Genomic DNA, 17435 nt, shown 5'->3' with positions numbered 1-17435 from the left:
AAAAGGAAAGCTTGACTACACCTATCGCAGAGCCCCATCTGCATTTCACAGAATCATAGAATCATTTAGGTTGGAAAAGACCTTTTAGACCACACATCCTCTGTGGCCCAAGAGTAGCATGATGCATGTGAAGCAGAGCTCATCATATTAATATGGGTCCCACCAGAGAAGAAAGGATGCAGATCAGATAAGCATGTGAGCTTCCTCTCTGCAATACTCAGTGGCTTTAGGTAATATTTCTAGTTTGAGCATGTGATTGGGACAAAAGAGGTCCTACATTTTTGAAAATACTGACAGACTGCCAATGTCTCTCCTCCTTGTTCTTGTCTTACAGTTGCCCAAACTGGGTATTTGTCACAGATCCCGCAAACATATGTGCCTGCATATGTCAGGAAGAAAGTGGGAGAGGACCTGGGCCATGCATGGATTTTGTCCTGAGAAGGACCGACGACTTGGCAGGACATACACCCAAGCCCGGGAGCTGCCAAACATTCCCAGGTTCTTCAGTTTACAGACAGCTCTGGTGGCCAGCTTCAAAAGCATACGTAAAGAAGGGTTTCAAATCTACTTAACACTTTCACTGTCCAGAACTCACATATTCAGTGGCAAACCAGCTTTTCACAAGCCACAGGTTGCACTGATAGACCTACAAATATTTCCATTTATGTCATGACAGCTCTCCTGTGTATGCACTGCTTATCTGCACAAGTATGACAAGTCTGATGCATCCCAGCTACCTCCAGCCAACTGTGCACACAGTGGAGCTGGCAAGTGCAGGGGCAGCAAATGCAATGTAGCAAGAATGTAGTGGGTAGGCTGCAAAACAGCCATTTCCAGACCTGCAGTTTCAGGGTCTCAAAGCTGCAGCTCACTGCCCAAAGCATTTAGGGCTGTCAGGTTTGCATCAAAGGCACTGCAAAACGCTAATTAGCTTTTTAAATAAATAGTTTTCATTATTATAGTCACTTAGGAAAGCCCTGCAGCTTGGGGAATGGGGAAGCATGCTCTGGACATGGTTTGTTTTTGGATCCTGAGGTAATGGAGACACTGTAAATAGATGTCTGATAAGAATCTGCCACCAGATTAATCAGGATCCTTGCAAGCTGTAACTTAAAACATCTACTATGCTTAACCACTAGAATTTAAAGGGACAACACTCTGATAATATTATTTTCAGACACATTTTGCATTCATTAAATTAGTGTTAACTAATTGATGAATTGGTTCAGCAGTATAACAAATAGTGCTGTACAGTATTTGTTACTCTTCAGTTAAGTAAAATTCCACAGCTATCACTGCTCACTTTATGAATCTGGTATCTCCTCAGAGTACTAATTTACATGAGAAAAAAAAACCTAACCCTGTTGAATTCTCTTCAATTTTAAAATAAAATGGCAGTGTAGTGTTAGAGTTTAATATAAAATCAATTTCTTTGAATATGCAAGATTTTATGCACATTATTATAATGCATTCTTCCCAAACTAAATTTTTACTATCACCATAATGAAAACAAAAGCTTAGGTGTGTTTTATTTTACATTTCTTAACCACATACATTAATTGTGGCTTCTACTTCTGTGACCTGAGGTAGTTGCCTTGGTCAAGAATGGGGGGGAGACGGACAGTTAGTTGCAATTAACCTTCAACTTTCTGTGCTTCTGAAGAATAAAAGTCCTCCTGTGCAAACAGTACAGTTTCTGTCATGACTGCAATAAACTAGGCCACTGGGTTCAATCCTCAAGTTTCCTTGACCTACTAAACTTACAGTAGTTTCAATGTTCGTTCCTTTCAGCCTGCTAATTCACTGTTGCAAACAACAAAAAAAAAACAAAACAAAACAAAAGGCACATATATGATTAGTTCAGCTGCATCACAGCCTTTACGAGAAATTAGTAAGCAGAAAATGCAGCATTGTAATTAGAAATGGAAGCAAGCAAATAAAGTTCAGAGTCACATCTGTATGTTTTACACCCCTGATCCTGATTCAGACCTGGCTCTAATTACAGTAGAAGCTCTTTCCTCCCTTTTGGAAAAGGATTTTCTCCCTGCAGCTCATCGGGACATGGTTCAGTCCCTTCACTATTTCAGCCAGGTAATCTGGTGCTGGGGTTATACAGGGATGCTTCAGGAATTGTTTGTCCTCAGAATGAGTACATAGACTTATCAGAAGAGGGACAAGCACCTTACATTCCCCTCTGCTCCTCTGCCAGTGAATTCCTACTTGCACTTGGTGTATCTATCTTTCTTATTAGGTAACACTGTACATTCCTGCTCATATTCTTCCCCTAAAGTATGGTAGAAAACCTAACCACAAGATCTTGCTGAGTATCTTTACAAACCTGCTGATGCAGGAAGTGGGAATCAGTAGTTTAACAGACTCACGTGAATATTGGTGAGAAAGGGGAGATCAGGCAATTATTCCCTATAGGCTGAACTATAAATGGCCACAGAAGCATATAACGAATAAACAATCTGGGTTGTAAGGGACGCTCCAAGGTCATTTGGTCCAACTACATGCTCAAAGGAGGGCTGACTCTGAAGTCAGTCCCAAGCAATCCTGACTCACTGCAGAAAACGACAGGGAACTCAATACTGATGCATACTGTACTGTGACACAGAGCAAAATATTCTCTACAGTTCAAAGCCCAGTGAAATGTGAAAAGCACGGGGTAGATTTACACCAAGTGGATGCAGAGATTACAGGCGCTTGGAACACTGCTGGGAGGGGGCACGCTTTACGTCTCTTGACAGCTGAGACACTATGTGGCTGCAGAGAGCCCTTCCTGCTCCCCCCTAAGGCATTACGGATGTATCCAGCTCTGTTAGCTGTTACAAAACACATTTAGAGTTAAAAAACATACAGGACATTTTAAAGATAACATTTTCTATTGCACTGTTGGAGGGAAAAGAAATACTTTGTGTTTCCTTTTCAGTTTTGCACTCACTCAGGATTACAAATGAAAACGACTAGGTTGTTTGGTGCCATTGGAAGCACCGGCCTGCTGGTTGCAGGCACTGGCATGCAGTGGGTCCACTGAGCCACCAGCTGACCCAGTGTGCCCTTTCCATTGTATCCTGGGTGCAGCATGTCCAAATCAGTATTTTCATGCACACTGCCACAATCTTTTCCATGTACAGTTTAGCCACACATTTTGGTTTAGAAGCCCTTTAAGTATTTGATCATAGGATGTCAAGAACATTTGACTTCAGAAGCGGAGGAAACTAGAAACCACACAAATGCTATGAATAGAAGCTAGGGAAAGAGATGGCATATTTATGAACTTGGTCAAAGTGGATGCATATGCTGCTTTATTTAGACTTATATCAGAGAAAGAAACCCATGCAATCTTTACTTCTTATATTAAAGTACTAACCCTTCTTGGTTCATGGCACAGCTCTATTTTTATACCACTGAAATCATCAGCTGTAAACGGCCATGTAAATTGCTTCCCAGTCCCAGAAAACCTTATACTGGCACATCTATAATACCAAACCTGTCATTCACTTTCCTAAAAGATAATCATCAGATAAGGTATTAACAGTGATACTCAGAAGTAGCATCTGAGTTTTCATAAAAAGCTGTGCTCCTAATTCCCGAATGACTCATATTTGCCACTAGAACAGTACAAAGTCGTTGAAGAAGGTTGGCCTTTAAAAATATTACTTGGAATCAGAGCAAATCATTTAAGTATATCAAATGTCATAAAGGCTCTTTCTAAAGTTGAGGTTGTTACAGTATAAACAGCATCAAGCTAGAGGCTATGTTCTCTCTTGACTGAAGCCCAGGAGTGAAAAAACAGGAGTGAAAACATTTTTATCTGTTGGAAGTGGGAAGAATAATATTATTTTATACATAATGATGTGTAGAGAGAGCATTGTAACACACAGGCACACGTATCAAGATACTAAACTAAAGGGTTATATCACTACAAGACTAGACTCTGAAAATTTTACATTCACTCAATCCTTATTGTGCTTGTAATCCAGCAGGAGTTTGCCTTAATGATGTACGTACTGTCTTCATTGAATGGTACTTACTGGATGCTCACATGACTAAGTGTTAAGACGTAGTTTCACAATATGTAGTTTCACAATGGCATCAGAAGTGAAGCCAGTTCACAAAGTTCCCAACAACCACTCCCACTCCCTCCCAGTCATCGCTGCCCCTACATCACTGTGGGCTACCCCTCAGCCATGCCCTTGTGACTAGTTGTAAGGTCACATGAGGACACAGGTCACCAAACTGATTTAAGAATAATTCCACTGAAAATACAAGGGATTATTTTTAACTTGGAACATTTCAAAGATATGGTTTATGGTGTGATGCCATGACCAGTTTTAGTGACACAGCTGGTGTGATGGCAAGCCAAGAAAATGGGATGAAAGCGGGAGGGGACAGGCCGGAAATCCTCAAGCCAGCATCACTGCTATGCATGGTGGAATGATGCCATATGGCAAAGCTTACAAACCCTGGACCATTCAGGAATTTCCTTTGACGTTCTTACTTGAGTACTATTAGTACTGAAGTTCGGGGTACTTACGCCATGATGCCTGAGAGATGAAACATTTCAGCTGTTATGTATGACAAGTAACTGTATAGGAAGACAAAGAGTGGCTCAATCACTCGGATTTTATGGGTGAAACGGGTGGTAAAGGCTGCTACAAATCCCAAAAGGATTCCAATCAATACTCCACCGATCCCCACTATAAAGAAGTTAGCAATCCCAGCGAATATGTCAATAACCTTAATTGTGTGCATCTGGCAGAAAGACTTGAACAAATTGTACAGGACCTATGAGGAAAAAAAAAGCACATTATGTTTCTGAACTTCTACATTCTCTTTATGCTTTTACATTCCTCTGCTTCAATGTCAGATTTTGAATTTTTCTGTCTATCTTGAGGTTACTTTTAAGATAGGCTGTTGTTTACCTCTGGCATATTACTTGTCCACCACAAACATCAGGGACATATAGAATTACAGAACCATAGAATAGTTAGGGTTGGAAAGGACCTCAATAGCATCTAGTTCCAACCCCCCTGCCATGGGCAGTGACACCTCCCATTAAACCATGTCACCCAAGGCTCTGTCCACAAAGAAGGGTAAATATAATTATTCCCAGTTTTTGCAAATGGCACAGGTTTCTTAACCCGTGCCATTCTGCCGGCCAGGAGCATAGATCTATCTAATCTTTCTTTAAATCCATTTACTTGCAGAGCCTCTAAGTTCTCCACAAATGGCCATTTCAGATTTTCTCCAGATTAAAATAAAATAAAATAAAATAAAAAGAAAATAAATACAGTTCCATAATCAGTGAAAAATCAAGAAATCAAGTTCTTTCCAAATTATTCTGATCCACATGAGACATTGAGAGCTGCAGAACTTCACTGAACCATACAGATTCATCTGGCATGGGGTGAGGTAGACAGATGATGGACAGTGATCACCCCAAGGAGTACAAGAAACATGAAACAAGAAACATGGCATCCATGAAGTACTCTTTCTCTAATTAATTTCTTATTAATTAACTAATTCCTAATTAACCACTAGGAATCCAATAGTTCAGACTTTTCGAACTTCAGATTACTTCTAGAGATTGGGATTTAGTTCCCATTAGAAGACCTGTTACTGCATGTTTCCCCAGTTTAATTTTCAAAGTGTTTGCAAACATCCTCCAAAACAGAGTCCATAGGATTACCATAGTTTCTTAGCCAGACAGCCTTTATGGTTTACACAGGAAACAGAACAGTGCAAAGTCCGCATTTCTCTAATATCAAGTATTTCAGTTACTACAAAACAGACAACAATGGAACCAGTTATTCGTAAAGAAACCTTAAAGGGTCTCCCCATCTGCAGACTTATTTGGGAGATTTAAGCATCACCTGGTGCTGCATGTATGCTCCTAGCCATGAGATACTATGAGGGCCACACAGGTCACTTGTACAGAGTTAAGCTTGGTCGTAGGCACTAGTTTATGTTACAGTGGGCTCACAGGCTAAGCCACTGTGGTCACAATAAACACTTTAAACATCTTGGACAGCTTGCAGGAGCTAAACCTCCACTTTCTTTCTGGACTTCTTAGTAAACCTAATCAGTTACTTTATCAGACATGGCATTTGAGAGAACAATATTTTATCAGTACTTGCATTGTGGCAACAATGTAGGTGTTTGAACAGTCACTGGGAAGGATTTGTTATGTTTTCAGTCTTGTTCTCTCTCACGTGACAGAAAGTAAGTTGTGCGGCTCTTCTTGGCCAAAATTGGTCTTATAGAGGTAAAAGATCTCACTATAGATTACTGCAAAGGCATGGCCTATTATGGGTCCTTTGGGCTAAGTGAAAGGAAGGAACTGAAAGAGAAAAGAAAAAAATATACTCCAGAGCAAGCATGAAAAAAGGTTAAATCAAAGGCAGCATGGCCACCAGTCATTTTCATTATAAAGCAACAAACAGGACAAGAGCAGGAGCATGAACTATTTAATTGATAACAATGATGCCCTCAGGACAAGTGCAGCTAGGCGCAGGTAGTATCCTTTTTCACCTGCACAAACCCCTTCACCTTGCTGTTCTGAGGCAGACTCACAGTCTTTTTGCCCTGTTCCTTCTTACTACATGCTATGCAGGACAGGAAAGTAATGTCATAGGCTATGCCCTTTTTCCACCTTGTTTTGATTTGTGGGCCTTACGGATTTGCATTAATCATCCCAGAATTAAACCTACTGGCAACAGGTGTGCCTTTGTTGGTCACTCTACAAGGACCTCTCAGTCCACAGACTCCCAGGATGCCTTGAATCATAGACTAAAGAAAAAATGCTGCTGAGTTGCATTGTTTGGAATGAGAGGAGTTCCCCTGAGTTACTCGCTGAAACTTGGGACCACCCCAGAGTTATGCTGTTCTTCAACACATCTACAGAATTTGACCTGGCAGAATACTTCCTTGGTATGCATCATGGAAGATTATTATTTTCTTTAAGTGGAGTTTTAAACAGCCTTTTTTACATTTTAAAAAGTAACTATTTAAGTATATATAAAGGCAAGTCTTCAAAATAAGGACACTAAGAGCTGCTTGTAAAGAAGCACATAATTTTGATCTACTCAAGCAATAGCCTTTCTATAACATCACTTCAACCTCACAGCATAGTATTCACCCTGCAAACAGAATGGAGCCTACTGTGTCCAAATCCAGACATCTCCATAAATCTCAAACCTGCTGTTGTAAATTATTTGAAAGAAGAAAAGCAATGTTCTCTTTTGTACCTCGGATCAAAACCAGGCCGCCATGATAGAAGCAGCAGCTAGGGCTATGGAACGTCACGAACATGATTTTAATCACGCTCCTATTGTTCTTTATTTACACTGCTGTAAATGAGATAAAAATCAGGTTCACTTCCCTTTTACTCTATGGAAGTTCAGTTTTACAGCCCTCTCTAAACTTTCAGGTGAGTTAACATCAACTCTGGTCACAATTTGAAGTGCATTTGTTCTGAGAACATTGTTTTTTTTCCAGGCTCAAGATTTGCACTTACTCATCATCCTTCAGCTGAACTCACTGAAGGTTACACCAAGAAGTATTAGTCAACAAGCACTTTTTAATCTTGTCTCACACTAGCTATGCTCTACCTAGAGACTAATTGCTTATTTTCATCAGCTCTTGGATATTAGTTTTTCATTTTGAAATTACTTTAAAGCACTCTAAAGTAATGTTTTCAGCAAAGGCAGAACACAGCACACTGCTGTAATGTTTTCTAACATGGGAATAATATTATTGTAATTACACTGGCTCCTTCTTTGTGATTTTAAACCTAGGACTGGAATTTGAACTGCTAACGCTCCACTTCAAATATGATCTTGCCATTTAATATCACTGTGCTAGTTATTACTGATCCAGTCTTTCGCTAACACACCGACTCTGAACATGAAGCCAACTAGCAAGCATTGTCCTCATCTGAATTCAAGCTCCAAAATTCCATCAGTGGGGAATAAGGATCATTCAAACACACAGGCATATCACAAAAACTACCAGGCATGAAAGACCACATGAGAAACACAGAAGAGCTGAGATTCCTAAGAAAACACATCTCACTTTGTACCTAAAATGCAGATGTGGTAGTATGTTTTCTGAAAAGAGAAAGCATAGATGACACTGCTATCCTAATAAACACTTTTACTAGGCGCAGCCAGACAGTGCAAGCGGATAGGAGGAAGAAGGGCTTAAAGTATTTTGAAAGCATGTTTACTAAAGCCACACTGTTCTGCACTGCCCATCTGTGCAGCCCCTGGGTTTTTTGATACTGCAGTGGCTGTAGGCATTATGCAGCTTCTGTGGATGGCCGGTCAGCATTCATCCCTGCTCCTGCTTTTCCTCTGCACCCCACTGGAGCCACCTGGCAGGGCAGGTGAAATTCAAGGGCTCCAGCAGATGAAAGCTGGAAGGTTCTGCGCTTTCTTCTAGCTGGTTTTATCAGCTGTCCCAGTAACACAACAAGGGCAAATAAAGAGACAGTATTTACAAAACAGCATCTCCTTTGAGCAGGTAACTGAGTAACTCTGTCAGCAAGGACTGGTCTGGCAACACTGCTATGGGCATGGGGTTCCAGGTCTTTTAAGGACACCCCATGGGCAATCTGTGTGACAGCCTGGATCATGTCCTAAGTATAATCACATGATTGCAGGTGTGCAAAATCATAACAAGGAACCATTAGCAGACCACTGCTTAGCAGGTAGACATCACTTGATCTTCTGCCAAGTGCTACCTTTAAGCGATAGCTAGGAAGTAAGACCAAAGGTACTCTAAATTCCTTTCACTCCCTCATGAATATATGTATGGCCAGTGCATTACTGGGCTGGCTCTACAGACTCCTCAGAGTACCACCCCTGTGCTAGAGCATCTGGGCAAGCGTGCCATCAGAAAGGACTACCTCCAAAGAAGGCAGTAATAACACCTACAGGAAAGCCATGAATCATGATTATTAAATTGCTATGCTAGCACCTATAAAAATGGTGTTTTGGAGTAATTTGCCATTGAATTATGGCATGCATAAATAATTCCACCATCAAGATGAAGTGTTTTCCTAGCAAATCCTGCTGGATTAACTACTGCTCCAGTGGAAATGTGACTGATTTTTGCGATTGGAAAAAGGTTATTTTGGTTGGAAAAATACACACATGCACAAAAAAAAAAAAAAAAAAAGTTTTACATTCACATAAAAACAGACCTTCTTCCCCCAGAAAAACATGCATGTAGAGTTCCACCACAGAAGTGGCCATTAGGAGTGAGAAGACACAGCCATGGCTGAACTGGTAAGTGTTTTGAAACCTGGTATTTACATTCACTAATTTTCAGGACTGGCTTAAGTACCAGGTAGTTTCAGCTGTAAGCTAGGGAGAAAAGCTAGGCTTTAAGGCAAGCCCATAAGAGAGAAGGTGATTCAGATGACTGGATAGCAAGAGAATCAGGTACAACATGAAGCCTAAGTGAAAAAAAACAGTACTCCCAACAAATAGGACTCCCATGAGCAAACAAGAAATGGTCCGTACAAAGGCTCAAATTAAAGGATGAGATACACGTGTCAAGCACATGAGGCAAAGTCCTAGAAAGAGGGAAAACTGAAGGACAACAGTGCATAGAACGGAACAGGGTTAAGAAGTGAGCGCCAGAGACAGAGAAGGTGCAGGCCCAATTAATAATCTTTCTGATCCTTCTAGCATATGAAAAACTGAATCTCCATGTCCCACAAAACAGAAAGCATGCCAAGACATAGCTGTCATGGGCAGGTTTTCAAGTAAGGCATGGATAAATGGGAGTAATGTCCGAGACATGTTGTCATCAGGTACAAGTAAGGGGCACTGGGGTGTTAATGTAATGTGAAGATTGATGCCCTTAGGTCAGAACCAAAAACCAAGTTCATCTAGTTAATGATTAGAAATTACTGCTTCCAGATGGCTGCCCTATCTCATCGATAGCCTGTGAGAAGTGCAGGGTACTTCCAACTGGATGGGCAGATGCAAAACTGTTCTGTGCCATCTCAATGATTTGCCCACTCCTGTGAACATGCTGGGACACCCCACATTGTGCCTTTTCCCTCTATTGTCCAAAGACATTTCTGCAGGTGAGGAAAACCTCCAGTTTCATTTTACACAAATGAGAGAATTCAAAGATACAGAAACTAAAGAGATCAGGTAGTAAAATCTGTAAATGTTACTGTTACACATTACTCTGGTGTAGTAAGACTACCATACTTTCTAAATCTGAAGTTTAGAGAATTACATAAATACATTAGCACTCCTTGACTTCTGTCTATTAGCAAACTGTAATAACCAGATTCAAAGAGATAGAGTGGCATGCAAACAATCATTTATCATTTTTATCAACTAATCATTTATCAAGTAACTTACCACAGTGATAGCATCGTTCAGCAAAGACTCTCCAAACACCAGGATGTAAAGCTGCTCATTGACATGAATATTTTCAAAAACAGCTAACACCGCCACGGGATCCACAGCTGAAATGAGGCTGCCAAAGAGCAAATTCTGCAGCAGTGTAATATCAGTCAAACCAAATGCACTGATCTGGCAAATTCCATAAAGTGACATCCCAATGCCGATGGCATTCCAGAGCGTGCCCACCACAGCATACCAGAATATGGTACCAAAGTTCTCAAAGAAAAGACGAGTTGGCATAAAATATCCAGCATCAAGTACAATGGGTGGTAAAAGATACAAGAAAAAAACATCACTGTTCATTACAGGTGGGGACTTCTCCTCTGCTCCAAAAATAATCCCACCGAGAAGCAATCCAACCAGAATTAGGAGACAGCTTTCAGGTACAATTGAGGGCAACTTGTGATAAAGATGAAAGCCTTCAAAGACAATTCAAACACAAGAAAGTGGAATGGTTATTTATACAGAATCCAAAAGATTATTCTGGATTCTGCTACCTTAGCTTCTATCGCAAGCAAGCACCAATCACAGAGCAATTTCATTTTAATTGCAAAGACTGAACTGGACAGCCACAACAGGTCAAGGCAAATCTGTTGGCTAGGGTAGTTAATTCAGTTAATTTGATGGACAGACAATTTAGTAGATAAACGTTCCAGTTATTAGCTAAGCTGGCTGCAGCAACTCTGCGCAAGTGTTCTGTTTCTGTAAGTGTAGGTATTTTGTAATGTGGCATCCTCCAGAAACACAATCCAAATACTTTTCTAGGGCAGACAACATCTAGATAGAGGAAAAAAATACTCATGCTAACCACCCCTTCCTCATTGCACAGCTTCACAAAGGAGTTTAAAAAGTACATTCATTTCATTTTTAGAAGTCTTTTAGAGTCTCAAAGCTAGGGAGGGGAACTAGTACATGTGACCTGCACCCAGTCACCCATGGTCACTTCCCCAGCCACCATGAGGAAGCATTTACAGACACAATTATTTTAATTTTAGAGGCGTCTCCAAATTAATTTCACAAGAAGCAGCAGCATGTTTTCCATAAAGTGACAATAAGCTGTAGCCTTTGTTATTATGCTCATTCTTCTGGATTATATTCATTCTAGAAGTGTCAGGAGGCTCTCATAAAAATCTGTGCAAAGTACTGAAAAAAATGAATTGAAAAAAAGGTTCTGAATGAGGACTTAATGGTTGAATGTTCCTTAGCCTATTAAAACTCTCAAAGCTATGCAGTTTTGATTTAAAGACTCTTGTTACTTGTAAAAGTTGGCTGTTGTAAGGATAATTTTGGTAACGAATGGGGTAAGTTTTGAAGGAACTTACTCTGGACAATCTAATGGAATGATGAACCTTATGCACCAAGGTCACATTCCAGGTCTTGGCGATGCCAATCTTTTCCAGGCTCCTCCTTATCTATATTTGGCCCACATAATTATATAGAAAACTATACACACCCACAAGATCCCACAATTCCTGCCTAACTAAAAAGCATTTAAATCATTTTAAATGAGAGCTGCATGGAAACACTGGGTGTGGTAATAACGGGCATCTATTTCAGTAAAACTATTTCAGTAAAAATCACACCTGTCGTGGAAACAGTTAAACCAGTGTAAGTTTGCTATAGTTGACATCTAGTTTCCCAACTGCAGGCTTCTGTATCTTGTAACACCTATTTTGTTAATTTTCCTTTCATCACAGATTTTTTCCAAGTAAAAGAAAGTCTGAACTTACTACGAGCCAAAACAAATGGTTAGGAAGGACCAAGGGGAAAGCTGTTTTAATCTACAGGTTTTTAACTTGTGTATTCTGTAACTATTAAAGCTATTTTTAAAAGTAAGCAGTTCAAGCTGCATTTCTTTCCTTTCTGGATGAACACAGACTGCTTTTCAGTATCTTGAAACATGGCCTATGTGACTCATCAGAAGTTTTGCCAAATTCTCTGTCATTCTTCGAAACCAGAATCACCAATATTGCATATTGGCAGAACAGGCAATGACCCTGGAAATACAATAATTTGAGTTGAAGACTTGACTCTTCACCTTTCAACCACTTCCACATAAAAATTTTATAGTTTGTCTTAGTTTCTGCAGTGGCAGGATGCCAAAATTTCCAATACAGTGACTGATGTTTCCCCTGAGTAAACAGATTTTGACAAAAGTGTTTTTAAGCCTTTCAAAATACCTTAAATCATTTTCGCCATAAAAACTGAAAAGGAGGAGATTTTTGTAAAAGCAGCTTTTAATGTAAGCAAACACTGTCCCATCCAGTTGGAACATAATGGCAATGAAATGTCTATTGAGAATATAAAAATAAAAATATTTTTCTTTTCTTCTTTACAAGTCACCCTTTGAAACGTTCATACCCTCTCAGAACTTTTGTGACTTCACCTCATCTTTAAAGGTAATGGAAAGGCTCCCACTAACTTAAACCTGCTTTTTATCCATGTAAGCAGCATTAAAACTCCTGAAAGACTGCCTGCCTACACACAAAGCATTCAGAGGTGATCAGGGAGAGGCTGTGGTTTCCTATTTAAGGGCAGAGAGCTGGATTTAGAATCCAGCGCACATCCATCAGACTCAGGTGCCCTGCAAGATGAGGGACATCTTCCCTGCTCTGAATGATCAATAGCCACACGTTCACAAGCGCCCTAGGAGCAGCCACATGGTCACAAGCACCTAGGTCACAAGCACCTGCAGTACATGAAAACTAGACTTTTATGCTGAACCCAGGACTACAACTACTTTCCCCTCTTCTGACCCTTTTCTGGGGCTCCTGACCATGCAGTGGCCCAGCTTCAACAGCATGGAAGATGTTTACCCTGAGGCCTTTGGGCAGAAGGCAATCTGCCTAAAATGCAAGTTCAATATTCTTCAAGATAATAGTCTGCAGAGTCCTGGTATCCTACTTCTTGGGTGAAATCCAGTGCTCTCTGATGCTGGAAATGCCACTCAGATCTGTACTTCTCATTACAAGGGAGTTTTCTAAGGGCCCTCTGAACAGCTTAAGCCATTTTTAAGGAGAGAAGTGTTGGAAGGATATCAGCTCAGTTCCCAGAAGAAACACTTCTAATTGTGCATTTGTGATTAAATGTAGAAATGATGGGAATCTGGATCTGCTAGATCAGTTAGCACAAGAATTAAGCAAAACTGGGAGGTAAATAGACTAGTCTCACTGCCTAGACACTGCAGCATACTTTGGGTGCACTGGGTCCCACTTAACATACTCATGGAGTAACATACCATCTATACTGTATCAACACATAATAAGTAGACGTAGCCAGGAAATAACAATTTTGTTCAAGGCAAATTCTTGAAAATTGATTTCAAAACATGCCCTTGTTCTATGCTGGAATAAAAAGCACCATGTTTCTAATGTCTTCACGAAAATGTACCTTGTCAAAATGTTCAAGTTCTGCTTGCCAGCTTCAGGTTTTCCTTTCTCATGCTGTCTTTCTTGCTCCCTCTAAACCTAGCCTATAATGACACAATCACAGCCAGAGTCTGAGAAACCTCTTAGATAAACCCACTATAAAAATTAGGAAATGCTGGAACATTTCAGCTAAAGTAAAACTGCCCTTCTGCAAAAACACATTTGTTCAAAAAGACTCTTCAGGCAATAAGCGGGTTCTACGATAAAGGTTTTTTTGGGGATCCTTCATGCACTGTGAGGGCTGTTACTAAATGTGACCCTATCTTCTGGGCTCTTGCAGCTGAAAAGACCTTAGGGCTCCACTCATAAAGGTTTGCTACTTGGCAGTGCCAAGCGTAAGCGTTCAGTGCCTAGCCCCAGAAAGGAATTTGCGATGCCAGATTAAGCACCAAAGTTTCCTGGGCAGTGCATGAGTCTCGAGGTAGATTTCATGCTGCTTGGCATGAGGGGCGAGATGCCAGTGCTGCCCAGCAGGAAAAGCTGGGGAAAGGAATGCACTGGAGAGCTTCCTCTCTCAGAGGGCCTCTCTCTTGGGGCTATAGGCAGTGAGATGGGCTGGAAAACCCCCCTCCATCCCTCTGAACTGAGACACACGGCACACTCCTTGTAACACAGTAGGAGGTGGCAGAGCTTACATTTCTGCATCTTGGTGGTTAGAGAGCTGCCCATCCGGGCTACCTGCAGTACAAAAGAAAGCACAAGCGAGTGAAAAATTGATGCTGTAGGAATGTGGCTTAGGAGCGACAAGTCTGTCCTGGGAAGGTTTACCTGATGCACTCACTGGATAAGGAATCACAGACACAGCTCCAGGAGAAAGAACTGGATGTTCCTAATTCCAGTCCCGGAGTTAGGGTGCCTGCAGATAGGTGTGGCAAAGCCGAACACTGCCACACCTAGGGCCTCTCCTGGATCCAGCCCTCATTGGTTAGCGCATGCACACTTCTAGCACCATGCCCTAGATTAGCCACATTAGCTTTAGTTTGAAACTGAAGGGATTTAAACATTACATGCACTTTTCCCTCATCTGTGCTGTTTGTTTGTTTACTGCATTGCAGCCATCAGAAAATTAAAGCTGTAAAGTAACTTATTTTTTTTTTTACTTCTTAGATGCCTATGCACTTATGAAATATCATAATAGTTAGAAAATACAGTCCTACAGAAAATTATATACTACTGTGTATGTCTGTGTGTCTACATGTTTCAAATGGCTTCCCTGTAATCTTTAATAAAACAAATTTTTCTCACTAGTCTTAGCTTATTCAAATGTTCTTGCTGGATCCATACTCAGAAGCCAGAGCAATGTTACAATCCTCAGCTGGTTAAGTTCTTTAGCAAACTGTATTTTCTGGCTACTGGAGTCCATGGTATACTTGAGTATATAATGTTCTGATTTGCAAACACCTAAATACATACTCAGGACTAAGCATGCATCTTCAATGTGTTATAATACATGTATCAAGATACATGTATCCTTAATGGGAGCAACATGCAACATTTCTGCAGAAAGTAGTAAAGCCATAGCGTGCTGTTTGGATAGAGCATCAGGCCCCCAAATACAGCACCAGCCTTGATGGGAGGTTAGTACAAATCTTTCTTCTCGCAGAATCCTAATTACCTGATCACTAACCAGAACGTGACATAGTCTATTTAAATATCACTATCATCAGAAGTCAAGGTTGCATGTTTTATGAAATTGTTTTATCAGAATGAGCATGATCATAACTTTTTATGGAACTCTACTCTTCACTGCAAAATCAGAGTCCCGAATCAAACAACTGTAGTATGAGTAAACCTTTTTTGTTGTTGTGGCTCCCATGCCTTTATTTCTTACCTTAAGATTACCTTCTAGGTAAGATACAAAGTACATCACTTACAGAGATGTGCCAATTTTTAAATAGCTCTCTAGTACGCCATTACCTGCCATTCTTTAGATGATTACATTGTACTCACGTTTCTGCTTGGAACATAAAAAGCTAATTAAAAACATTATATATAAGCTCCACAAAACACAGTGAAACTATGCAATACAAATATTTTCCACATGAGGGAAGAGGTGGCCTTCCTTACTCATGCAGTGCTTTTTTGTCTTTTTCGGGACATAAGTGAATGGTGGGAAAGTAGGACAGGGAGACTTACTCTATCCCCATAAATAATTTGCTTTGCATCGATCTGCTTCCTCTGTTCTTAAAGTATTATTATATCCGGCGTTATTTTAAGAAAAAGAAGACAGTGCTCAAATGACAGCACAAGGAAAAGGCAGAGGCGCACGGGGTGAGCGCTGGGGTGTACAGTCTTTTATAGCCCGGGGTTTACGCCTTGCCGCAGAGGGCTGGAGGGAATTTCTTTTCTCCCCCGCGCGTTCCCTAACCGAGAAAACCCGGTTTCCTACCAGTCAAATCACGCCCGTGCATCCCGCCCCGCGCAGAGCATCACACTCAGGCCCCGCACACGGACACGGACCGGACCGGACCGGCTGCGGCTGCCGGCCGGGGGGTAGAGGGAAGCAGGGAGGGAGGAAAAGAAGGAGAGTCGCCCGACGGTCCCGCTCACCGATCTTGGCGAGGGAGGCCAGCAGGATCCAGAGCGTGATTTCGAAGGGGATTTGCACGTGGGGGTAGTCCAGGGTGAAGACGTGGAGCCGCGTCTCCTCGAAAGTGGTGCCGCTGGGGCTCGGCGGGGTGCCGGTGCCCACTGCCGACGCGCCGGGCAGATGGCTCTCCGAGGTGGCCCGCGCCTCTGCCGCCCCGGCCGCCAGCACCGCTAGCACCGGCACCAGAGCCAGCGCCGGCGGCCGAGGCGCGGCAGGGCACGGGGGGCCTCCGCGGCTGCCCATGGCCTCCCCGCTACCGGGACCGGCGCGCCGCTGCCCTACGGCCCCGCGCCGGCCGCCGCCACCATCCCGCCGCCGCGGGCACCTGTCGCCGCCGCGGCCCCGCCGGCTCCGCCTCCTCCCCGGTGACTGGGCGAGGCCGGGCCCGGCGCCGCCAGCCGCCCGCGGCGTCCCGCTCCCCCCTGGGCCGCCCCCGGGGCCGCCCCCGCGGGGCAAAGCCGCGGACCGGCCCCGCCGCCTCCCCCCGCCAGTCAACGGCCGCTGGCGGAGGCTGCCGGGGAGCAGGGCGCGGGCCGGGTCTCAGCCGCAGGCAGGTGCTCGGGCCGGGAGAGGGCCGGCGCCGAGGGGTGCACTGGCACCCAGGCACCGGCTCCTACCCCCAGTACATACGGAGGGGAATGGGCCTGCGAATTGCAGGCACTGCCCGAGCGTACTCCTGCCTCTACAAAGTGCCTTAAAAGAGGTTAGTGTGCGGTCATATAGACGCACATACTTATATATAGATATGTATTCATAAAAACCAATGGTGTGAGTTAACACATTCTGCGTGATAGGCACACGCTTGTATATGCATATACATACGTGCTTATATAGTCTCTATATATATTTATCTAAAAGTAGCTTAGATATAGTCTCCATATACAGAGATCTGTATATTAGGTAACAGATATACAGTCCCTTTATATGTATGTCGACATAGACTATATAGGCATGTATATATATATATACACCTCTGTCTGA

General features: G+C 42.3%; 1 protein-coding gene across 1 annotated transcript in view; it reads right to left on the bottom strand.

Annotated features, from left to right (window-relative positions):
• Window positions 1-16814, bottom strand: part of LOC133225470 (sodium/hydrogen exchanger 2-like) — a 33088-nt gene extending 16274 nt beyond the window's left edge. The window contains exons 1-3 of the mRNA XM_061377875.1: window positions 16415-16814; window positions 10392-10855; window positions 4541-4791 (exon numbers count right to left, since the gene is read on the bottom strand). Coding sequence (XP_061233859.1) covers window positions 4541-4791; window positions 10392-10855; window positions 16415-16697 — 998 coding nt within the window. The 5' untranslated portion in view covers window positions 16698-16814. The remainder of the gene's footprint in view (window positions 1-4540; window positions 4792-10391; window positions 10856-16414) is intronic.
• Between the last annotated feature and the right edge of the window lie 621 nt (window positions 16815-17435).

This window comes from Neopsephotus bourkii, unplaced genomic scaffold (assembly GCF_033783945.1).
Source record: "Neopsephotus bourkii isolate Nb327-2 ecotype Australia unplaced genomic scaffold, CSIRO-AGI_Nbou_v1 NB_1760, whole genome shotgun sequence".
NCBI classification, from domain to species: domain Eukaryota; kingdom Metazoa; phylum Chordata; class Aves; order Psittaciformes; family Psittacidae; genus Neopsephotus; species Neopsephotus bourkii.
The sequence above is the reverse complement of the archived record's forward strand: the minus strand, read 5'-3'. Positions and strand labels throughout refer to the sequence as shown.